This window comes from Acromyrmex echinatior, chromosome 2, assembly GCF_024713525.1.
Source record: "Acromyrmex echinatior isolate Ae372 chromosome 2, ASM2471352v2, whole genome shotgun sequence".
Taxonomy (NCBI): domain Eukaryota; kingdom Metazoa; phylum Arthropoda; class Insecta; order Hymenoptera; family Formicidae; genus Acromyrmex; species Acromyrmex echinatior.
Window position 1 is genome coordinate 6,507,268 of NC_141853.1, and position 26,294 is coordinate 6,533,561.

At 29.2% G+C, this 26,294-nt stretch overlaps 2 protein-coding genes and 2 long non-coding RNA genes across 4 annotated transcripts in view; 2 read left to right on the forward strand and 2 right to left on the reverse strand.

Annotated features, from left to right (window-relative positions):
- Positions 1-1,872, forward strand: part of LOC105154354 (dystrophin, isoforms A/C/F/G/H) — a 462,027-nt gene extending 460,155 nt beyond the window's left edge. The window contains exon 56 of the mRNA XM_087403323.1: positions 323-1,872. Coding sequence (XP_087259449.1) covers positions 323-420 — 98 coding nt within the window. The 3' untranslated portion in view covers positions 421-1,872. The remainder of the gene's footprint in view (positions 1-322) is intronic.
- Positions 1,579-9,667, reverse strand: LOC147910433 (uncharacterized). Its single transcript, XR_015544228.1, has 2 exons — positions 4,560-9,667; positions 1,579-4,339 (listed from the first exon to the last, which is right to left on the reverse strand). It is a non-coding gene; the product is annotated as an uncharacterized LOC147910433 (long non-coding RNA).
- Positions 9,668-9,712: 45 nt separating this feature from the next.
- On the forward strand, positions 9,713-26,206 carry Chd64 (transgelin calponin-3). The gene is made up of 4 exons (XM_011069779.2): positions 9,713-9,904; positions 23,811-23,947; positions 24,053-24,257; positions 24,858-26,206. Exons 1-4 carry the CDS (start codon positions 9,851-9,853, stop codon positions 25,026-25,028), a joined length of 567 nt encoding a protein of 188 aa, XP_011068081.1. The 5' UTR covers positions 9,713-9,850; the 3' UTR covers positions 25,029-26,206.
- On the reverse strand, positions 17,290-20,321 carry LOC147910434 (uncharacterized). The gene is made up of 2 exons (XR_015544229.1): positions 20,185-20,321; positions 17,290-19,220 (listed from the first exon to the last, which is right to left on the reverse strand). It is a non-coding gene; the product is annotated as an uncharacterized LOC147910434 (long non-coding RNA).
- Positions 26,207-26,294: the final 88 nt, after the last annotated feature.

A 26,294-nucleotide genomic window follows, 5' to 3' on the forward strand; every position in this document is an offset into this window, starting at 1 on the left:
ACATACAATCACCTCGATGTCAAATTACTTAACGCAACGGATGATATCATCGACAATCTAATGATTATGCAATCTTTACGAGAATACAATCTTTAGTGTTGATCGCGTTTTTATATATGCCCAAATCCATCTTCTCGACTCGTCTCACGCTTATCTCTTTTTTTCTGTATATCTCTTCTGTGTAATTAACGTATACACATTAATTGTCTAATTAATTATAAAATTAATTATAAAATATCTTGAGTTTGCCAACATATTCTGAACTACAGGAGCAATAACAAAGAAATAGATGGGCGTTAAAGATCTTTGTTCTTTATTTCAGGAGACTTAGGAAAAGCTGTGGGTGAATTGGTAACAGTCATGACGGAGGACGCGTCGAAGACGAACGGTCAACGGGCGCCGCCGCCGGCTTTTAAATAACAATTGTATCGCGACGTTTGCCCCGGCCAGAAGCTATAAGTCGGCTAGATCGACGCTAAATCCATTCAACACGTTGCAAACGTTTAATCGTAATTATCGACCAATAACAAGTCTGGCTCTAAACGCATATCAGAGACGAATACATGGTATATCTGCCGCGCAAATGCAGGGTCAGGGGACTCGCCTCTCATGGTGGTTTTGGGTATTTTATAAGTTTTGATATACGTCGTTGTATAGCTGAATTATATCGATAAGATGATTATGGTTTGGCTTTTGGTGGTCCCCTGAGAGTAACTTTACTACATATTGACACGTCATATCATGAAAACTAATCATAATGAAAAATCAATTGTTATGCTTGCTAGCTAAACTATACAAACGAATAAGAGATATAATGAGTATATATAAAAAATACACGGAAGAAAATATCATTAACAATGCATGCAAAAGCAATGTATCAAATCACATAATCTATCATAGAACGTAGCTTATATTTACATACCCATTCTGTTCACTGCCACGGGCTCTTCCTCGACGTAACTTACACAATGTACATGTTGCGATTCTAGATGATGACACATAATGGAAAATAGACAGTATCCATACCCGATCTTCTTGTATTCAGCGCTCTTGAATTTTACAAATCGATAATCACGAGACAAAGAGAATCTTTTATAATAAAACAAAGCGACAAGCATTACGAGTTTTCAAGTTTATTTTTTATCCAGTTACATGATTTTTTCAGATTTTCTAAATGAATTTAAACGGCAATGTCTATTATTTTTTAATATCTGCCGGATGTTATTATATCTAAGAATATATTGATAAGTAACTAATCGATAAACTGTAGGCTGTATTCTGATATGTAATAAAGTTGTCTAGAAAATACATTCACCGCGATAAAATGTGAGCTCGCCATGGTTTTGTTATTAAGTAATTAATCTGCGATATCTTCCTCGAACGAATGATTTTTCTATTTTGAAAGAATTAAATGCGCAGCATATTGTTTTTTCGTTTATACATATCACACACGGATGCCATATGTTAATAGTACCATTATATCACTTCTGATGAGGTTGCTATTTACGAAATGTAAAAAACATATCTATGAAAGAAATTATCATATTTTACCAATTCGATGAACATTGCGAACAAACGTAATGAATTGTTATTCACCGTCGTTAGGTCACAAGAACATTGATTTCACCTGACAGAGTGTAAAACTATTGAATATGTTTCCAAACTCCGTCTGTAGTTTGTTGAAAGATTGTTGGTTTTGCGATTTCATACATTAAAATATAACGCATTAAAATTTAGAGGATTAGGTATATAAAAATAAAGTTATATACTGCGTACAACATCAAACAGGTAACTACGTTACTTGTAATATATTGTAATATGACTGAAATGATATGGGACAAAATGCTTAAATAAAAATAATATAAATATAAATCTCTCCTGTATATTTTTTCTTCCAAATATATACGACTGTTCTTATAAATTCAATGGATGTTTTAATTATTTATTAATATAATGAATATTATAGTTAAACGTTATCGGAATTTACTATTGTAAACTAATGTCCAGAAAGATAAGCATTCATAATCGTCTCTATAAATTGAGTTTTTAAATAATTCATACACTTTGTTATTTAATTATCCTCATAGATATACTTTCTGTATCTATTTTAACTATCCGAATTGTTGCAGAAAAAAATAATAATTTAATTCAAAAAGAAATAAATTATTTGCAAATTTTTATTAAGTGTTGGAATTAATTCGTAGCGTTTTTTAATGAAAGAATGTTATTTATTTCACATGAGCATTAAAAAATACATTAATGAAAGTACTTCCCATCACTTGTAAAACGCTACGAATTAATTCCAACACCTAATATATAATATTTTTCAGTTGAAATAAAAAAAATTAAATTAAATTAAATAATTAACTTATATTATTTAGAATATATTTTGCACATTGATCTATAACTAAGGAGGAAAGGTAAGAAGGAGGGTCAACAAGGCTGTTTTTTAGCCATTACGAATTTCCATTAGATAATTTATATTGTATGATTATTAGAAAAATGTCAAAAATGATTATTAAATTTAAAAAATCTCAATTCATAAAGCCCTAAGTAATTATTCATCTAGATGTATCACATTGTAATACATAATACTTAAGCTCTTTTTCATGACTAATAAGCGAATTAATAAAGTGTGTTTAATCAGTGAATTAATAAATAAATTAATAAAATATTTTCATTTATTATATTACTCTGCCATATTAACGTTATTTTACACTGTCTGTTGTCTCTAAGGTGACGATAAATACAGCTCATAGTGTGAAAAAAATGAATTTTTTAAATTACTTTTAACACATGGATACTATTAATATCTATTAAAAGATGAAACTCAAATAGGTGATCACTATTAGTTGTCTATAGGACTTAAAATCTCTACACTGCATCAAAATTGCGATTATTTTGTATAGATTTTCTTATTTAAAAAAATTAAAAATAAAATAAAATAATAAAAAAATTTTTTAATGCGGAATAAAATATTAAATAATTAAAAATAAAAATAAAATATAAGTAAATATTAAAAAGTTAAAACAATAAAAATAAAATATGGATAAATATTAAATTTTAAATTCATAAAGGCCGAATTAATATTCGAAAAGCTTTTCAACTAATAGCATTTTTATTTCAATTACAGTATTATTATAATTATAATTTTTTTAGTATTATTATAATTTTTTGTATATATAACGAAATAAATTATAATATATTTAATAAATGTCTGAAATCAAAAGCTTATTGTTAATACAAAAAGACTGTGAATTGAATATAGGTCAACATGAAAACAAAATTCTCGGTCAGAGCATCTCTACATGGTACAAGGACGTTACTTGAACTGGTATTCATTCGATCCGGTTTTGATCATCCTTCGAAGGAAATCGTAAGTGAACCGGTAAGCAAAAAAAAGCATACCACGAATGCGGACTTGACTCAGTTCCAGCACGCGTAACAATTTTATTTATAGGATTATTTAAGACAAAAATTTCAAGTACTTCATTTCAAGTAATCTTTATGCATTTGTGCATTGCAAAGAATGATTTTTGTGCAAAATTTTAAGTATAATAAATAATATGTATATTATAATAAACGTAAAAAAAATTATTCTTCACATAGTAATAATATATTATTCCCATACATAATAAATTTTATAAATTATTTTGAAATATTAGATATACCTATAATTATTTTAAATCGATTAATGAACTTTCCAAAAAAAAAGGAATATAATGTAATCTTTTAAGAACAGCAAAGTGTTTTAGCATTCTCTCGCATAAAATCGCATAAAATTTCCGATAGTTCGAATTTTGTTAATGCCATTAGGAGGGCAAGGATTAGGTATGAAAAAACTCTAAAAATTAATATATAATTCTCGGATATAGCACGACAACGCAATGCCATTTTAAATGCATAGAATAATCATATAATGTAGGTAAATTATTGGTTTTCCTCCATAATTGTAATAATAACATCAGATATTGTCTTAATGAATGTTTAATTTTAACATCTCATATATCAAATGCAACAATTAAGTATTATTTTGTTCACATCACCAATTTAACTGCAAAATTCTTTAAAAAGCACGGTCAGGCCTTTGCCCTTTCTTTGCGTGCGATTATCGCGTGAGCACACTTGCGGAATGCTTGTATAAATGCTGCTCGTATGATTGCAAGAAATACTCAGAATCACAATATTCTTGCTATACTTCACTACTTACAATGTACACGACCGTGACCATCGCATTGCATTTCTTACACATTATTTCAACAACATAACGCACAGGAGTCGAACATCTTTGAAGATTACTGAAAGAGGTTTACACGTCTCTTTTCACAATTATGGAGATCTAAAAGAAATTACAAGATTCTCTGCTGAGTATTTCACGAAATATCTGATCGCGGAATTACCAAGCGGAATATAGTATGAATTATGTTATCTTCCATTCACTCATTACACTAAATTTTTTATTATTTTATACACATAATATGTAACTTTTTTAATAGAAAGTAAATATATTAATAATTTTCTCACAAGCATATATGAACAAATTGGAAGAAATACTTCACTTTTAATAGATTTGTGTGAAAGCAGAAGTGTACTGTCGAAGTTGTATCTCATGTACGTATATTTGCTGAAGTTCCAATGCAGGCGATTGAGTCATCGATACGTGACATATGTTTTAATGCGCATAAACAGAAATTTAGTGCATACTGTCCGAAGGTCGATCGTAATCGCTTTAAAATATGGTATACGTTTATTCAATATCAAGTCAAACAATCAAACATAACAGTTACGTTTATGTAATCATTGATCTAAATATAACATAGACGATGACATTGTACGTGCTTGTCTTTATATTGAAAAGGATGTTAATTTACATGTTTATTGTGGTGATGCATGGTTACTTATAAAAACGATTTATAATCAGCAGGTCGCAGGTTCGAGCCCAACTATATATTTCCCATTTATATCTCGTTTTTATAAGATGAAAATTGATTTCAAAGATTTTACACTATTCTAGATGTATAATTATATAGGCCTAAAGATCTAGAGAAGAGTACAGATTGTGTAGAGTTCTGTTAAGTCTAAACGAAGATTGCAGAAATTTTGAGGCTATCTTAAGCCTAAATTAATTCTGATTACACAAATATTTGAATCCATGTAAATCTATGAAAAAAATAATGAGGTAGATGATAAATTAATATAAAGAAAACATCATAAAGAATAGAATTAACATCTATCAGTGCGGTACGTTTTCTTTACATTAATTGATTTATTTTATTTTTTTTTTATCTTATTTGTTTATAAAAGTATTAAGATATGTGTGTGATGATTCAAAAATTAATGGTTCACAAAATATTTAATATTTCATGTCAATGTATAACAAAATAAGGTATAAAATATTTCCATAATAAACCATTGATTTTTTTATATTTCTTTCTATCTTAATATTTTCATATGAAGAATAATTGAAGGAATCATATTATAAAATAGAATTACATAATCCCATTTTTAAAAAGTGAAGGTGACCTTCATATCTTTGTAACGCCTCCATCTAAGAAATAATAACGTGACCAAAATACATCTCGAAATCATTTCTTTTTCAACTAAAAACATTTTTCGTGTTTTATGTATTTTTTAAATATTTGCTTAGGGCAATTAAAATGGAACATTCTATATATGTATAGTTCTATCAATACATATATATTTGTTGGTAATCGAAAATGACTAATTATAGTTATTATTATCATAAAAATAGTTACTATAAATAATAGTGTTAAATATTTTTTGGAACAATCATATAATTATTTTTAAAAAAATTAAATTAAGCATTTTAATTTAAACTATTTTTATGGTAATAATAATTATAGTCATACTTATTATAAGTTATAACTTACAGTCATTTTTGATTGCCAACCATATATTTTATATATATATATGGTTATTATATATATATGTATATAATTATAGTAATATATGTATTATAGTTACATATACCAAAAAGTTTTTCTCTCACAATTAGTAAAGATTGAACAGTTTTATAAAGTCAGCTCAGTTCACAACATTGGCCTAGTGGGAGTCACAAAAGAAACTTTTTAGTTCTAAATGATGTATAGAGACTAATATAGTCCCACCTGCTACCCACAACTATTACTATTATTACTATTACTATTATATATTTTTTGTATCATTTTTTGTGAGTAACTCCTGGTACTTATTTAAAACATTCGTCAAAAAAAAGCCGAAAAGGAATAATATTTTAAATCTACAAAAGATGTGAAAATAATGTTTCAAAATTATATTAAAAATAATATTTCAAATATATGCATATATAAGATTATAATATTTATAATCAAGATACAAAAGGTTTCTTTAAATTTGTATAGATTAAGACTCGCGTGTCTTCTAAAATTTTTTCTATTGTTGCAGACTACAATTAAATGGCACGTTTTGAATGGAAAATGAGCAAACGCAAGGATATGTGATATCAGAAAGCAAGTCCAGATTCTGGACTTTCTTTCTCTAGGTGGTTTTACCATGTATACACAGAAGGAAGTTGTTATTAAGTAAATTCTTAGCATTCCTTTCGGTATGGCACTGCTTTTCTCACGGAGCACTGAACATCCTTATAGAAGCTGATAGAAATGCAAATAGATCAGAGCGCGGCTGTAAAATGTGCAGGAGTAAACGAGTGGAATCGTTGAGAAAAAAAACAAAAATGGCAGGAACATTCCGTCGAGTTCTTATACATTTCTTATAAATTTCGCAAAAATTCAAACAATAAATATTAAACAATAATAAGTTAATTTAAACCGCTGTATTCATAAATAAAATAAGTAAGAAAAAAGTCAGTACGTTGAGTTTAGATATTGATATGCATAATAATGTTAATTTATTTAAAAAATTCAATCTACAAATTAATTTTTAAAATTTTACGCATTTATCATTAAATCGCATTTATAATGTTAACGTCAACAAGTATAAATTTATACATTGCCAATGTTTTTTATATAATAAATGTCAAAAAAATTTTTTCTGACTAAAAACAGTTTTTTCAATATATCTATCTTACAATTTGTAGATTATAAATTGCAGGTTACGATACAGAAGATATTTTTGACGCGCGCTATTCATTTTGCTCCGTTATGACGCACCTGATATATAGTTTACTAAATTTATAATGGCTACTTTTTATCATTCTATATAATATAAACTCAGCTTACATGAACTGCCCGCGTGATACCAGTTTCGTTTACAAAACGAGTTCCCGTCGTGGAACAGCAACAATGAAGACCGGGTGAAGGCATACGGAGAAACCTATATAGTCTATATCCATCGAAGGTTCCATGACCCAACGGACACTTTTTTTTGCTCCATGTAGGAAGCCTGCACGAGGCCTCAGAGAAGGTCGTTCTTCGATGATCGTAGCCTGTATAGCTGAAGTCAAAGCCGAAGGAGATGCGCGCGAAAGTTAATAAAATAGAGGCCGCCAAAATTTAAGTAAAAATATTTCAATTTTTTAATTCCATTTCTTAAAGTAAAATCAAGTAAAGTTTAATTTAAAAATAATGGCTTTTTCGAAAGTACTTAAATAAGAGATAAAAATAAAAATAATAAAAATAAAAAATGTTGGATTTATTTTCATATAGAAAAACTTTTATATATTATTATATTATTTGAATATTTTATCTTTCCCGATTTTATAATTTTTGCTAAACAAATATTTTATTTTTCGTATTGTTAAATGGACAAATATTTTACTTTTCATACTCCTTAATAGATTAATGACGATAACCATGAAATTAAATGCGGGTCAAAAATCAATTACAAGAACCAAAAGGTTTTGAATTCCCAGACGATATCAGACCTGTTCCCGGAATTCTGACCCTGACGTCATCTACAGTTTAGCTAAGGAAAGAAATGCGAATAATGCTCCGTGTGTGTGTGTGTGTGTGTGTGTGTATGTGTGTGTGTAAATTTTTAGAATAATGTAATGAAATTTCAAACATTGAAAATGCAAGTTTTTCTTCCGCGTTATTTAAATTTATCTATTACATCCCAATTTAGTACATATATTTGGCGAGAAATATAAAACATTTTTAAAAAATATCGAATACTGAATAATACTCGAAAACTATTAGGTGTTGGAATTAATTCGTAGCGTTTTACAAGTGATGGGAAGTACTTTCATTAATGTATTTTTTAATGCTCATGTGAAATAAATAACATTCTTTCATTAAAAAACGCTACGAATTAATTCCAACATCTAATAAAATTATGATTTTATTGTTTCGCATTTCTATACTTTACACTTTACACCATTATTATTATAATTTTATCCTAATCCATGTTTTCTGCCGTTTAAATATTGTATATTTTATTATATATTGTATATGATATGCACTCAACTATTAAGGAGATCCTAAACTGTTTTATCGATTGTCTTTCAAATGTTTTTTTAATTGTCTTACAGATTTAAAAATCCTTTTTCACACAATTAAAGTGTAAACGGTAATGTAGTCCAAATCGGTTAAGTTTATGTTAAAAGCGAAAAAAAATTGGAAAATTACAGTTCTTTGTTAGCTTCTTGCGTTGATTCGTAATAATATTTGCTATATAAAAGTTTTGTACATACATATGTATAACACAATCTTGATTTGGACTAAGGATTACACAAACAATATTAAGTTCTTAGAATTAGGCTTAGATATCTAATACGAAGATTAGTTAGAAAATTTATACGTATGTTTTGCGTTCGATATTGATGCAGTAGTGTACAGTAATGTATTATATAGTGACATAAATCGTATTTAGGTTCTATTGAAGTATCTCTAAAATAGATGACTTTAAAATTCCCTTAAGATCCAAAATAGAAATTGAAACGTATTCGTTATATGTATACAAGTTATTACGAGTAATATTCTATCTAAATAATGTAAATTCAGATGTTATAGCCACAAAAGATGATTATAGGTTGTAATTTCTCCAATAATTGCTAATTAATGCATTTTTTGCATTTAGTGCATTTCAATCTCAAAGATAATCAATATTTACGATAATTTATGTACGCACAGTTTTTGAAGTAATGATATTATGAAAATATTATGTAATATTTTTATTTTCAACTGCCTGCAAAGGTTTGCATGTGCCTTTAAAAGCTGCTAATGTTAAATAATGTTAAATAAATTACACATGACAGTTAAGCTGTCATAATCAAGGTTTTATACATAATAAAGATACGTAAACTACAATGTAACTTATAATTTAATCCGTATTTTCATTTTCACTATTTATTTAAAATATTATAGTCATTTTTCCTTCACAGTTCGAAAAAGGTGGCCATTAATCACACATACAATTTTTTAAAATATAAAAATCTTTATTTAGTTTTCTTAATTTAAAAGAATCATTTTTTGTTATTATTGTAGATATCAGAACTTAACTTTTATGTTACCAAACTCGATGCACACAGAAAACATCCTGTTTTATCTTATCATCAGTTCAAAGACTCCAGCGAATTAATGAAAATACGAAACGAGAGCCCGCGCTCCTCTTCATCTTCCTGCAGGAATCCGCTCGTCGTCTGACGTCATCTCCGTCGGCGGTTTGGAGAACGGAGGTTACGTGTCGCGGACGCGCCAGATGAAAGCTCAATACTCAGCGCGGCCAATCGCCGGGCGCGTCGTAGGAACTCCAGCGGAACGTGTTGCCGTCGCCGTCGTCTCGTCGTCGGCTGAGTCGGCTCCCGCCAGTCGAGTCGCGTCCGCCGAAGTGTGAACGTGGTTCCCTCGTAATCGGCCGATTAACCCCTCGGATTTTTCATCCGTAAACGCGACTCTTTCTCGAGGCGAAAAAAATGGCCTGCAACAGAGCTGCCAAATCTGGATTTGCCGCGGAGGCACAAAGAAAGGTGAGAAACTCGCCCTATCCACGTCCGTACGGTCGCTGGCATTCCTGCCACCCTGACCTAGTCAACAACCCTCCGTTCCTCCCCATCTCCCCTCTCCCCTACTTTTGACGTGGGACTCGTGGACTCGACCTACTAAGGGTGTATTTCCGCGCAGACGCCGTTCGAATTGGTGAACACGCATCTATGAATGGTATCGTCTAGCCGGGGTGGTTGGGTTAAATCGGAGTAAATTGCGACGTTAGATTGCTTTTCGACGAGGTTAATTGTTATTATAAAATTGTTAAAGTCAGCTAGTGTCACTTTTAACAATTTTAGTTAGTGTTTTTAGTGGATATCGTCAATTAATAATCGCCGTTATTGCTGACTACGTTGATCGTGTTAAACTCTCACTGATACAATTGTTTTCTTTGACCTATTTTGGGACAGTAGGGTGGGATGAGAATTTAAGGATGGTTTAAGGATGACAAAGGATAGTCGACGCTGTGGAAATACCAGTTATTTCTCAAGATTACTCGCGTTGATTGTCATTAATTTAAAAAAACTGTGTATGCTAAATTGTTGCCAATTAATATAGCAATATATTTTAAATTACAAACTAATTAATATTCTATGATTTTAAATGATGTAACAATAACTTTTATATTTTGTTAATTTAAGTAATCAAATAATTACGTCTATTGAAATAAAATTAAGTACTCGAAAATATATTCTTTGCTGAGAAAGATTAAATGTCATCTGCTTTTATGTATAGTATTTTGTGCTTTATTTTTTACAGTTGTTTGCTAACACATTGTTAACGGGAGATCAATTGTAGTACTTCGTTTTATGTCTAAATATTATGGACTGATAGGAGATTCGTGTTTAGAGAGGCATACAGTTTGAATAATCACGTGAAATTAGAGTTTATGTTAGAGCTTAAAGTTGAAAAAATTTTTATTATAGAATTTATGATTATGTTTTTGTTCTTTACTTTTATTGTGATTTGTTTTTGTCTGACTTTTCGTATATTATAAACACAATTTTGTTCATGTTAAATTTTCTAAATTAAAAATAAGCTACCGACGTTGGGTTTCTGTATATAATTAATAATGGGTTAAAAAATGGAAAATAATATTTTTTCGTTACAGTTTTATATCATTTTCGTGAATATGATTTTCTTATAGTTATTGTTATTCTTATAATTATTAACAAATAGAAGAGTTTACTAACATAATGTGTAACAGTAAATAATGAAACAGACTATCGCTGTTTGTACCCCGCATTCGTTCACACAGCTCGTGTTTACATTATCTTACTGCGTACCGATAAATATACGATCACTAAGAGATATTTGCAGAAATAATAAAATATAAAAGAAACTAGAAAATACTATTTTATATTTTAAATAATTATCTTTTATCACACATATCGCGCTTAATGCAATTTTAATGATTTTCATTAATTTGTAGTGTAACGTTTTCATTTCGATTGCGTATAATTTTGATACGCTTTTCGAACATCGTTACATAAATGAGAAACAGGAAATGCGCGCAACAGTTGGCAAAAATTCGCGACATAGGTATTCAGCCTGGTGAACCTTTGTGTTAAGTTTCAAGCGGGCGTGTCGTTTATCTCGCAGCTGTGTTTAAACGTTTTACATTCGCCCAGTTTCACGATTCCGAGACGAAGCGATTCTCGCCAGTCATAAATCACTTTATAACACAAACTCGTGTATGTACCTAAATCGCGTCCATTCAAATGTCCCGTAAATGGTCTCCCGTCGAGTGTATATCAGCACAAAGTGACGCTTTTAAAGAAAAACAATTGGCGATAAAGTCCTTCCTGAGAGAAATCGTCGAGAATTAACTGAGGACGACATGTCGCAATTTCGAAAGTTATTTTTATTGCACTGCCACAAAATATAATTCAACCATTGCAATATAAACAATTTTGATAAAACTCAAAAATATAATCTTTTTAACATATGATTATATAAAGTTAAAGAGCATGTCACGTATATTTTTTATTGAACAAAGATATCTCAGACGCGAAATATGTTCGAAATATTTCGCGTTTAATTTCGCGGAAACATAATTATTATATAATCTGTTGCATGCAAGGAATAAACTTTCGAGGAAAACTATTGACATTTTGTAAATATCCTTGAATGTTAAGACTGCAAAAGTAGCTGACGTAAATTTTATATTATGCATTCGAATGATGTACACGTGAATAAGTAGTTGTATAAGTAGTCGTGATAAGTAGTCGTATGCGATTTCAATGCAAATGTCTCATGAAGCTAAATTAAGATCAGGAATAATAAAAATGACACATACAATACCAGAATTTAACTTGCACGTTCACCATCTTAACAATTACATTAATAAGGACATTAATTTAACGATTAAAAGTTGTTGAATTAATTATCTTATCAGTTATGCTGCTATTAAAAAATTATATTCGCATCTATATTTTGAAAAATACGCGCACTTATCTCATTCCAGATCGCAAAATCGATTACCTTTTCTCACCTCAAATAAGTATCCCGCAGAGTTCAGCGATGCACACGTTTCGTAAGCGGCAACAGCTGCTAGGCGGTCGTTTCTTTCGAGGGGAATTAAAATGAGACCCAGTTGCTGAAGAAGGGAGCGTCCCTCGCGAAACCCGCTGGCCATGGTACACTTCTTAGGTCATTCGTTCTGCACTCCTTCTCTCTCTCTCTCTCTCTCTCTCTCTCTCTCTCTCTCTCTCTCTCTCTCTCTCTCTCTCTCTTCGATACCTTCTCAAATATTTTTTGTGCGCAATATTACACTTGAAATTGCGCTATTCCGTAACGAGAGCAGATAGTTCTCATCTTCCTTCGCGCGTAACTAATGTTCAACTGTCTTACGTCTTCCTTTGAGAAACGTTGCAGAAAATTCGTGTGCTAATTTATAGCATTAATTTCATGGCGTTGCGAAGCGCAAAATTTATTCCATAACACTGATTCTCACGGAAAGAAGAGTCATCTTTATATAATAAATTAATATTACTTTAAATGTATTTAAAAAAGTAGTAATTAATATAATATATGTACATGAAATATATAAAAATACGTATAAAATTTCACTAAATAAATAATAATTGTTTTTACTTGAGTCGTTAATATTTTAACTTTAAGCTATTTATTTATAATCTAAATATTTAATAGTTATAAATAAGAATATTTTTATCTATTGAAAAGATTATTCCTTATCCGTAATTTCTTCGGTGAATTAACTTGGAAAGTTAATGTCTTGAATATTTTAAGAAGATAAGGTTTAAAAACACATAAGCATAATTCTTTTCGAGAAAGATTGAAGAAACTTTGGTATTTAACAATCAGTATTTGCTGAAAGGAAATATACTGAATGTTACCTCATACATGGATAGAGAATTTTATCAATCCTTTTTCCTTCCTCTGAGCTGCGATTTCCTGAATCCTATTGTGAAATTGATAAATTCATGAATTTTTATTGCAATATTTATGCTATTTCTTACTATAAAATATCTCATTCTAAATACAGACAAAAATACACACACACATTTTGAATATTGATTTACGATTATAAATAAATTAAATTATTCGAATTATGTTTAAATTGCATTAATTTCTTTGATAAAACAATCATACGATTCATAAAATATATACGATCGTAAATATATTTTATAACAGAAAAGGTAGCAATTTTTGATATCTTATAAAAAACAATTAACGATGTTTAGTAGCTAATTACAATCGTAAATTATTTCATTTTAATAAAGAAATGAGGAAGTTGTTGAATCGAGTATATTTTACGATTCGGATTATTTACACTCGTAAAAGTTCGTGGAGAGGTTCGCACTCATTACGAAGCAAGATATGCTTATCGTCTGCGGAATGCAGTTTAAGCCAGCTCGTTATATTTTACCGGTACAAAATTATTTGTCTCAGAACGTCGCGACGTATGCATTAAGATTAACTGTGACCGTGTATTTTGAACTACCAGTACAAGAGTCTCGCAAGGAAAAAAAGAATTTTATCTTGAGATTTGTCACATTTCTATGTGATTGATATTATTGTACAATCTATTAACGCGTGATATGATTTTAAAAAAAGAAACGAATATTGCAATCACTTGTTACAGTTTTGCCCAGAAAAATAATCATTAACGCGTGATATAATTTCATAAAAAGTCATAATCAATTTCAATAATGATGCAATATTCAATAAATAACAAGATAATGATTTCATTGCATATGTCAGAAGCAACAAATATTATTTAAATGAAAATTATAAGAGTCAGTAATGGTAAAAGATGTTATGTCATTAGCAGCTGTTATTAATAGCGAGAGATATAGAAAAGGTATAATTAATGCGCAGAATAGGCGCGAATGTTAATTATGAAATACGCTATGATTAAATTAAACCTTTATTTAAGATATATGCTGTTCCAAGGTAACATTGGACACGTAATTATCACTATCAACGAGATATAAATTAAAAGCACTGAGCCGTGACCACTTCCCATAATTGCTAGGGTTCAATGTGCCTGCCCGTTTGTGTTAGCTATCGCGAAGAAATAGATACTTATACATGATAATAACTGATACAAACTCATAATATCACAGGCATTATGATCTTAAACAGATATTTCCTTTGAAAGAACGATAAAATTAAAAAAAACGTTCTCGTTTATTGACACGAAGACGAATAATATCGCGTGAGTCTCTGTCAGCACTCCTTGAATATCACAGCTAGTATTACTATCGTGGTCGAGTGAAACAAACATTTCAGCACATTCTGTAATACAATTTTGCATCGCAGACATATACATATGTCTGTGACTTTACAGTATAGCAAATATTGACAGAAATAAGCAGCTAGAAATAGCATAAGCAAAAGTCGAATTTTTTAAATATTTTATTTATCTCGTTTGTTATATTTTTTTGTTTCATCATTATTTGTGAAAAAAGATATGAAGAAGTATCTTCTTTTCCAAATATATAAGGTATATCCAGATATATTGCAATTTATTTAATTCTCATATACATATATGTAATTTTTAATTATTAATTTATTTTATGGATATAGTAATTTTCAATCATTAATTTTCTTCGAAATAATGATTTTATGATATCGATGGATGGATTCTTTTTACGAATACCACACGATGAATGTGTGGTATTATATTCATACTCTAAAAATAGAGATGCTTCATCCCCGAAGAGGATATCTGTATTAACGGCCGGAAGTAGAATAAAGTGGTTTCCGTTCTAGGAGCGAATAATGGGGAATAAGGATTCTTGCGTGTGCCTTATTATTCTTACGTCTCTATGAGACAGTAAATAAATTATTTAATATACAATTTGATGATAATGTTTTTATATAAAATAACTAATGTGTAATTAAAATTATTAATGTTAAAATTAAAATTTTATTAAAATAAAAAAAAAGCAAAAAATTCAATTTATCCGTATATCTAAAATTTTGTTGTCAATCATTTATAATTAAAAATATTGGTAACATTATATAATTTAAAGATTTAGTCAATTTGGTCAAACAATACGTAGATGAAAGAAATTATAAAGGTATTCTCCACCTATCTTCAAATTATATATAATTTGAATTACAATATAATTATTAGTATAATATTATAAGTAACATATGTACATAAATATGTATTGTACTTAATTATATATATTATATTATAATTATAAATATATTTTATATGTAATATAATTATCTATATAATTATAAATATGTAAGCAATAATGTTGGATTATTAATTACTTTAGTATTAAGGAGAGCCTATCTTCGAAATATTAATTAATAAACAAATCATAAATTTAGAGAACTATATTCACACTCTATATATTGGCAGATATTACAGCTAATAAAAACATTATCGCATTCGATTTGATACTTCGAAAATGCATTACATAATCAGTATTAGCAAATAAAACGATCATATTTTTATTTTTTTAATCTACCTTTCCGCTCTCTTTTTTCCAACATCAATGTAGAAAAATATAGGGAAAAAATATTATATATTTATTTTATAATTATGAACTTAACTCATGTGGTATAATATCTAAGCAATATAATATTTAATGATTATAAATGTGATATAAAATCTTTAACACCTTAAATATTATTGATTATATGCATCAATACTTTATTTATTGTAATCTGATTTGAATTTTATTACGTGTTCTGCTAAATTTGCTTAAGAAAAAGCATAAGTACTTGTTAAAAAAAGCTGTTAATCACAAAATTAACTCGGATGAACAGATTAGAACATTATGGAAATATAACGCAGATCATCAGGGTACATCCTACCAGAAAACTTTCTCCACATTGTGACTCATTCCAGCATAGCTTGTTTCTTATGTCATACTCCTGTCGAATGACATAGAGTCCATAGTCAATTTTAATTATCGATATTTTGCACTTATATACTTTATTACTTAAGTAAACTTAAGTTTCAAGTGAATTACTTGGCCACTCCCATATGTATCCACTTTATTTGAACACTAATCATTTAATTCGAACTTTAAGGAAATAAAAAGCATTATCTATTCTTAACAATACACACAAGATTAATTTTAATCTTGGTTTAACTTACTTTTTATCTTTTTCTAGTTCTAAGAATTAAAAGAACAAAAGAAGTAAGTTAAACCAAGATTAAAATTAATCTATAATTTATATTGATAAAAACCGAGTTAATCTACATTAATAGAAGGCATTAGAACTTAATTTTAAATTACTTGACAAAACTAATAAAACAGAAATTTAAAACGATATAACATGAAGAAAAATAAAATTCATAAATATTAACTTACATGTATTGTATTTATGTGAAAAAAATTTGATATCATATATTAAAACCAATTCTGAAATTTTTTAAATTGTCGAAAAGAGACAATTTCTATCAAAATAAAAAAACAAAAATTATTTATATTTTGGAGAATCTTATAAAAATGGTAAATAGAAATTGCAGAAATAAAATCAGGAAAACTAAATATTCTGCGCCATATAATTGACATTACGATATTCTTTTAGAGAGCTCGTTATACAGTTATACTGATTTCCAATGCAAGAATTGTCAGTGAGGACAGTGAGACAACCGAAAATCCTTAATGTACTCTTGATTGATTCAAAAATTTGTTTTCTGTGACATAAACTTAATTAAACCGATTACATGAATTAGGTTGTATAATATCATTGACTATGATGGAACTGTGAATAAATGATCGAGAACATGACCGAGTTTCGAAGACCTCACTATGACCTCGACAAGAACCCCTTATTTCAACCTTGCATTCTTTTCAATTAGTGGCTATGTAGACTCCCATGAGAATTACGAGAATTTGTATAATCGAAACATAATCATGCGCAAAAATCCTTGCAATGGTAAATCAATTTTATTCGTCTTTTATATTTACAATAATTAATAACTGAATAAATTGATATAATATATATTTATATATTTTAATATATATCTTAGAAAGAGAATATATAACGTATTTGGAATGAAAGTATATTGAAAATTAAAAGACATTAAATAAATATTATAATAAATTATAGACGCATAAGTCACATCTCCTGTCTTGAGTTCTGACCCTCATTCGTTTTTTTCTTATTACTCATTCATACACGAACCGACAATGTAGTTTCTTATAACGTGTAAACCTCAGTAAGATCGTGTTCACGGATGAATTTAAAGATGACGTTATTCTGTGTTTCGCCATGATGAATATCCCAATATGTATTCAAGTTCTTAAACGACCAGACTGTATGGAAACTTATGTGCACACATTCACATATTCTGACGTATGTCGAGTCAATAATACGTCAACAGTGAACTAATCGAGTCAGTTTTGCGTGACTTGGTATCAAATTGTAATATCAATTGAATTATATAATTGCATACAAATAAATCAGACCGTATTTTGCGGTAATAATGTTACACATCCATAATTCATAAATACAAAATTAAGTGTGTATCTCACATCAAATGCCTGTTGCTATATACTGGCGTAATCTATAATAGATTAATGCGAGGCAAGATAATGTCAATAATTAAATGTCTTTTAGCACCGGATTGTGAAATATATCATGTCTAAAGTCTATTCAATCTGATAAGTAATTATTAATTATTTCTATTGAAAGAATTCATGATTAATCACTTTGAAACATGTAAGACATATAACTTATAGAAATTAAAATTTTAACATAATAACTAACTATATATTTATCAGTTTTTTTTTATTAATAAAAAGAAATTCTCTAGCGTTATTCTTTTTTATTATATTAAGATTGTACACAAACCAAGAATGTTTCAGTATATTACTCATAAATTTAAATCAAAATTTTAAGAGTTTTTATTTAATGACTTGGACTTCAATCAACTGATTACATGTCAACGTAACTTCCAATAATCCAAAAAATAAAGAAGAGAGATTTTGTTTAACATAAAAAAAATCTAGGACTATTTGGTTTTTATTTTAAAGTAATAGAAAATTATTCTTTTTTATAACAATAGATAATAAAGTTGAATAGCATTTTTTAAATCATACTTCATGATGGAGCCATGATATTCTGTTAAGCTGATCGTTTTCTTCGTGCTTAGAGATTCTTATACCAAGAGCAATCGGGCAACCTTCACCCATAGCATACATTTCAGAACTCGAATCCTCAAGGATTACGTACGTGCGGATAAGTCACGTGTGAATTACTGATCAACCTTACAAAGTGGGTCAACAATTTTGCCATAATACGTGACGATTTATGATAAATTCGGTTCCTCATAACGAGTTTGTACCTTTTAAGAACACCTTATTTAAGTACACGAGTCGTCCTTTACAAAGGATCTTTCTCGATTGAAATACACTTTATCGAAATTAAAATACTCAAATCTCGCATGTTCTTTTAATCTTCAGAAAGATTAAAAGAAAATACATACATATGTACCATATTATTACATTATTAATTATATTATTTATATATTATTAATTATAAATAATTCAACATAATAATAACATAAATTAGCGTTGGCATATTTCCTCGTAACTAAAATGTTTTGATATGCCGTTCTGCAGCTATTAAGTATCTGGTAAGATCAGCCTAGTCAGTAAATAAAACGACTCATCGCGACATAGTCGAGCAATTCGTTCAATCTGGTCTGTGCTTCATTGACTGCAGCAGGCCTCTGACCTAATTCTTGCGACCGTGAACGTGTAAGCATGTCATTACACGAGCGTCAATGTCGCTGTAGAGGCATATGGCGATAACGGTAATTTTTTAATTGCGTGCATTTCGTCTCCCATCGTGCGGCTAAAAAGGTGATATATGCATATTAATTCTCCTAACACTATAACAGCTTTAACAGCTTTTCCAACTTATTCTATAAATACGCGATAACATGGATTTTGTTAAAAAGCAATTAAACTCATAATTAAAATGGAACTAAATATTTTTCGAAAATAAGCAAGATTATTATGTTAAATTATTTATAATAGCTATAATTATTTATGATACAATTATTTATAATACATATTTCTCTTTTACTTTGATCTTTTAAAATTTAACAAGTGTTAAAGATATGCATTTACATGTATTTACAATAAGTGACAAATATTTTCGAAAATATCGGATTTTATACCAGATTAAATATTCAAAATGGCGATGCTCGTATGAATTAGAAAAATTGATTATTTTTCTAAGGTACGAAATTATGATTTTTGATTATCAATAATAGCAAGTGTAACAAATAAAATTTAAGAAAATGAAAACTGTACAATTCCACGAGGACTATGAACTCTAATAATTTATACGTATAAGTGTTTAAATTTCACATAACAATAAAGCGAAAATTATCTTGATAAATCAACCGATATCTTGCTCTCATTTTATATGAAAAAATTCTAATCTACGCAATCACAATACAATGTAATCTTGATAAATCCTTCTCTGCAAATCTCGCTAATCATAATACTATCATATCTAGACGATTTCACATCGTGTAATTTTTGCAATTAATTATGTGTATCCTACATAATTATTTTGATAATTTCACAAAATTATTTTCAGATCTGTATCTATAACTAAATTTTTATAGAGAGAGATATTTCAGCAAAATCGTTCTTTTCGTTTTCTGAGAGGCCGAAAAATCCGGTTTCCTTTCATATTTGTATAACCAATTTTGATTAGCCTTCTAATAACGATGACAGATTTTGTGCGATAAAACATAAATTTGCTCTGCACCTTTAGCATGCGTTTAAATTTCGTGACAGCGCACCTTTATGATATGACTGAGGCGGATGAGCCTCACACAATTTCTAAGGGGACCCTCCACACCCTTCGTACTTTAGGGGCCTGTTCAGAGAGTTTGGGATCGTACGGTATGTCGAGGAGGCATCTGTATATTTTCGTGACACACCCTTTCTCTATGCTTCTTCTTTTACTGTTCGCCTTGGTACAAAGGCTACGACATACTCCTTCTCTCTCTCTCACCTCTTGAAATCCGATACAAGATAACCGTTGCTCCCGATGCGTTGTTGGGCTGAATTATTTGTACAATGTTTCGACGAGATAAAAGTCTCATAGATTACATAAGATTAGATCGTTAGCGTTTTAAAAATTTTCACACATTCTTGTCAGCGTTCCCAAAATTCTAAACTTTGGTATGTATAATAATAATCACCAACATACAGCTTTCTCCACAAGTTTTTCTAACTGTAACATTATAATAAGTCAAATTAATCAGTGTTTACAAATTAAGAAAAAATAAATGTGTAACACATTTTGCAATTAACAGTTTGAAGAAAATAATTTTAAAAACTTATTGTGCTCTTTTTCAATTTTTGAATATTGTCTGCTGACTAATTTATTATAGCATATTTACAGAATTACGAATTATTCTTACAAATTTCACAATCTAGATATTGATAAGATAGACATAGTTATTCGATGATATCATATATGGAGAATTGTCAATATACGAACTTAGAATTCGAATATTCGAATATGCTCTTCTATATCAAATCTATATTTTATTATCTTTATTGTATTAATATTAAAACAATTCTGTAATAACGAGAAAATTATTGTAGAAGATAATTATTATATTTTATAACAAAATATGTTCCTGTATCGAAGAAATAAAACCTGTTTTTATTAAAAATGTATCTAATTAATGATTTATTTTATTATACTGTCTCAGAAGTAAACAGTGCCATAAAATGTTTTCAGCAGTGATGAAATATTTAATTACATAAAGTTATGCGGTGTCTTCAACACAACACGACTACCGTTATCATCACTTCGCATCATGCAGGAAAAAGCAAGCGGTCCAAAGTGTCACACGTTTTGCGCGTATACTAAAAGTCCTTGCTTGTCACTCTCTTTTCACGTTAATGAAATTATCGTGCGCTTACTTAATACCTAAATATAGGAGCGATTGCGTTCCACATTGTGGCTGCAGCATTGCAACGGGTAACTCTTTAAAAGAAAGCATTCCGATAATCGAGGAATGTGCAACTATGCGGGACGCATACAAAAGTAAACGACTATGTAGACATTAATGGAATTGCATATATAGTGGTTTTCTTTTTCGTGAAATTGAAGTATTAAAATTACGTTAAATAAAACTTTTCATTTTCAATCATTTTAAAAATCAATATATATCTGAGCTAAAAAATATTTAGCTTTATACCATTTTAAGAGATTAACTTATTTTAAGAGATTTATTATATCTCTATAAGAGATTTATATTTTTATAAACAATATAAAACACTATAAAAATTAAACTTAACAGGAAATTTTATATATTAGGTGTTGGAATTAATTCGTAGCGTTTTACAAGTGATGGGAAGTACTTTCATTAATGTATTTTTTAATGCTCATGTGAAATAAATAACATTCTTTCATTAAAAAACGCTACGAATTAATTCCAACACCTAATAGAATACGATTATATATGTAAGATTTAAATTTGCTTCAAGTAATAGATACTCCACTTATCCTTCTCTCCGAGAAGCTATCGGTGAAACTGTTGAAATCGTTAAATGACTTAACATGTACGTATAAGGAAGTTTCGAGCAAGCAAGTCGAATGCCAATTAATTCCCTGGCAGTCTGAGGTGAAAGTAAACGAGCATGAGGATACCCTGCACGAGATTCGTGTCACGGCATTGTCTACGGCATTCGCCGACTTCGTGATCTGTATATGGGGTTCGATGCATCATAAAAGCATACAAAAAAATGTAAGCAATAAGCAAATCAGCCAATCACAGTAAAGTCTATAAGGCAGTAATGTAAGCAATGACCGATCCAAAACGTTGATTTGCTTACTCCTTACGTTTTTTTATGTGCCACAGTCTTAATAGAATTTATTAACAACTATATCGCTAATTACTTTTTCTAAAATATAAAAACCCGTTATGTATATATATAAAATTTTAATAATTTTTAATTCAAGCGATGTGATTCATTTACACGGGATATATCAGAATGTTACGTTTATCTATACTCTTTATGGACAACAATGTTTTCAGAAGAAACACCGCAAAAATAGTTTTGGGCTGGCATCGATTCACTTTACAGTGACGCACCGAAAATCTGAAACTACATCCGCTATTAAAACACTTTCGCATGGATACCAGCCGTCAGGAGAGCCGGGGACAGTATATTATTATTATAATTAAACGCGCCCACACCATGCAGTGTACAAGATATACTGCATATTATTAATTTAATGTCTACTTCATCCAAAATTGTTGAAATAACTAATAAGTGAATTATAAATGATTGCACACGAAAATTGTATAAAATTAAACTTTGAAGATGTATAGATAAATACATTTTTTATTTAATTGTAAATGGATTTTAATATTTTATTTTTTTTAATGTGAAATTAGGATGTTAAAAAATTTAGAAGAGAGCTTTTTTCTAGGAAATTAACTAATTGCATGTGAAAACTTATTACCTACATAAATGAAGGAAAATGCGACGCACCGTGATAGAACACCCTTCGTATGAGTGATTTCCTCAAAGTACATCACGATCCGAGGCACCGCATATCTAACGGAATATGCACACTGCAGAAAGATGAATGCCAACGGACCATGCTTGGAAACCTCTCCTTTTTAGGCAATCATGCATAAAAGCGGATAATCGTCCATAGATAGATGGATAGAAATACGTAATTGCTAAGCCTTCCTTTTTCATAAAGTATTTAATTCATTAATTAAAATTTAATGAGGGATTCTGTGGTAAAATTATCTTTTGATACATAAAAGGAGTTATTATAATTAAAAAAATATTACTTAAAATTTTCTTAACACTACTGACGATTAACGTATAAGTACCTATTTTTATTATTTAAATATTTAAATATGTATTATTATAAAAAGTGACAAAGGATAAAACATAAATCGATCGATTTAATCATTTAATTTATTGCAATAAAAATCATTACTAAAAATCTTGGAAAATGTATCGTTATAAATTTGAAACAAATTATTAATCAGTTTTTTTAATTACTTTCATAATCCTAGAGTTAATCGTGTATTGTATGCGAATAATTTTCATTTTTTGTAATAAAGAAATTATTCCTAATTATTCCTAAAAAAAACTGCATCTTCGCTTGTTTTTTGCGTATTTTCTTAAAATCGATGTCTATATTTATGGGAAAATATCGGAGAAACAACGAACTGATGCTGTAACAGAGATTAGGTCAGTGACTTTGGCAATGCCCTTGTCGCAGTCCCTACAGGATGCATTACTTGGTACATCGCATAATTAATAACCGGCTCTCTACATAATTCCAAAGCATTGACACTGTACCCTGCGACCTAGAATTCGAAAGCATAATCGCGCTTTCACTTTTAAGAGGATAATATACAAATTTTTCTTCTTGTTACAGATCAATAGTAAGTACAGCGCGGAACTCGCGCAGGAATGTTTGGAATGGATCAAGACAATCACTGGCGAAAATATAAACACCAATGGGGACATGGACAACTTCTACGAGATCCTGAGAGATGGCATCTTACTTTGCAGGTATTTGAAAAAAAATCGGAAAACCGACGCTGTTGAATTAAGGAACCATCGAAACTATAGCGAGATAAAAATGCTTTTGCTAATCATATTTTGTTCTTCTGCTAGATTGGTGAATGACATCAAGGAGGGCTCGGTGAAGAAAATTAACGAGACGTCGCTGGCCTTTAAATGCATGGAGAATATAAATGCCTTCCTGGAGGCTGCGAAATCATTAGGTGTTCCGCCGCAAGAGACCTTCCAGACCGTAGACCTCTGGGAAAGGCAGAATCTAAATTCCGTTGTTATTTGCTTACAATCTCTTGGAAGGAAGGTACGGTTCCATTTCGTAAATATAGATATACCGGTTGACTGATATTTTGACATACAATATAATCTTTTTACTAACTGCAGCAATGTCGAATATCTTTGTATTATATAATATATAATAAAATAAAAAGTAAAAATATAAATTTTCTTACAAATTAAATCTTAAGACTAGTAATATATACCAAAAGTTTGCTATTTAATTTATTAGCAAGAAACTTTATTTATTTAATATATATTTGAAATTTAATCAGTCATATTTAATATCAAATGTTAATAAATTCAAAAATAATATACAATTAAATTCTGATTAGAAATCATAAAATCAACTATAAGCTTATTTGAGAATATAAATTTTTGTATATTACATATTTATAATCGTTCTCAATCACAGATATGTTAAATCATGTTTGTAACGCAAAAAGATCTCAATTTTCTGATACGAATATTCATTATCTTTCATTGTCATTAGATATTTACATCTCATCAAATGGATTCGTTATCAGTATTTATATATCGTTCTTTACTCTTATCAAGCACGATAATTTTGTCTTTTAGTTTATAACGTCTCGAAAATTCCAACATTCCATAATATTCATATTTACAGGCGGGTAACTACGGCAAACCAAGCATCGGTCCTAAAGAAGCAGATAAAAATATACGCAATTTCACCGAGGAACAATTGAGGGCCGGACAGGGCGTGATAAGTCTACAATACGGCAGTAATAAAGGTGCTAATCAAAGTGGCATTAATTTCGGGAACACAAGACACATGTAAAACATCCACCTCCGCATTTGCGTTGAGAAACAAAACCATTCTGTTCTCATCTCTCTTCTGATTTTATTCCCGTACAAGTACTCCTCTAGATGTAGCGTAACGCATAATAGATGTTAACGAGGTCCAAAATAAAAAGTATACTGAATGATATGTATCCTCCACAACAGAGGATAAGAATTAAGATATGAGACATAAGATTCTTCAAATAAAAAAATAATACAAGATGAATATACATATATATATAAAATATATATATGTATATAACTTACAAAAAAGGTGATTAACTCTTGGATGCATAAAATTTATTTTTTGCGAGGATTTATTCGACATGTTCTTTTTAATTGTATTTTTTAAATTCCATTATCATTCATCATATCGTTTTTTTTTAGGTAATTAAAAAAAAATATTGAGCTATGTTTTGACACTCAATTTATTCAATTCAAAATTTATCAAATCAATTTTGTATTAAATTTTTGCTAATTTTTATTAGAAAATGTCATGCATTTAAGGATTAAATCCTGCCTAAGTTTTGTATTGATATAAACTATTTAATTTAATTTCTTGTTATTACTTTCATTTCAAATCTATCGCGTAACGATTCGATATATGATGTCATACTTAATATATAGAGTGAGGACTCCGAGAAGTACGTAATATTTTTTATATTCCGTTTCTTGATTATATGACAATTCAAATTGAATCTTTTTTACTTGCGTATAAAATATACATACGTTACCAGTATGTATGTATGTATCGATTATAGTTATATGTATATCATAACTACAAACGCGACTGTGTAGCTCTCAGGATAGAAAATACACGAACATTCTTACACAATACAAAGGAACAAAGGATATTATATGTTAGCATTAGCTCGGACAGCCACTATAATTGTTGAATGTTTCAAAGTATATTGTACAACGAAAGAAGTTACTGGCTAATTGCGCCATTGTCATTACAATTGAATATCTTAAAGTCAATCAAATCATTCTAGAAATTTGTGTTTAATGAAAGATAATAATTATATATGTATAATTATATATTAAGTATTTTGTACAAATATCTATTGATGGTTAGAAAAATGAAAATTTTTCATAACATGCTGATGATATGAGTTAATAAAGTCATCGATAAGTGATTTTTATATTAAATATTACTTATGATGAAGTACAATTGTATGTTACACTTTTAATTTTCTTCTACCCTGTAAGTTGAAACAACAACTAATCTTTTCAGAATATTTAATATATGACCGACTTTTCTAAA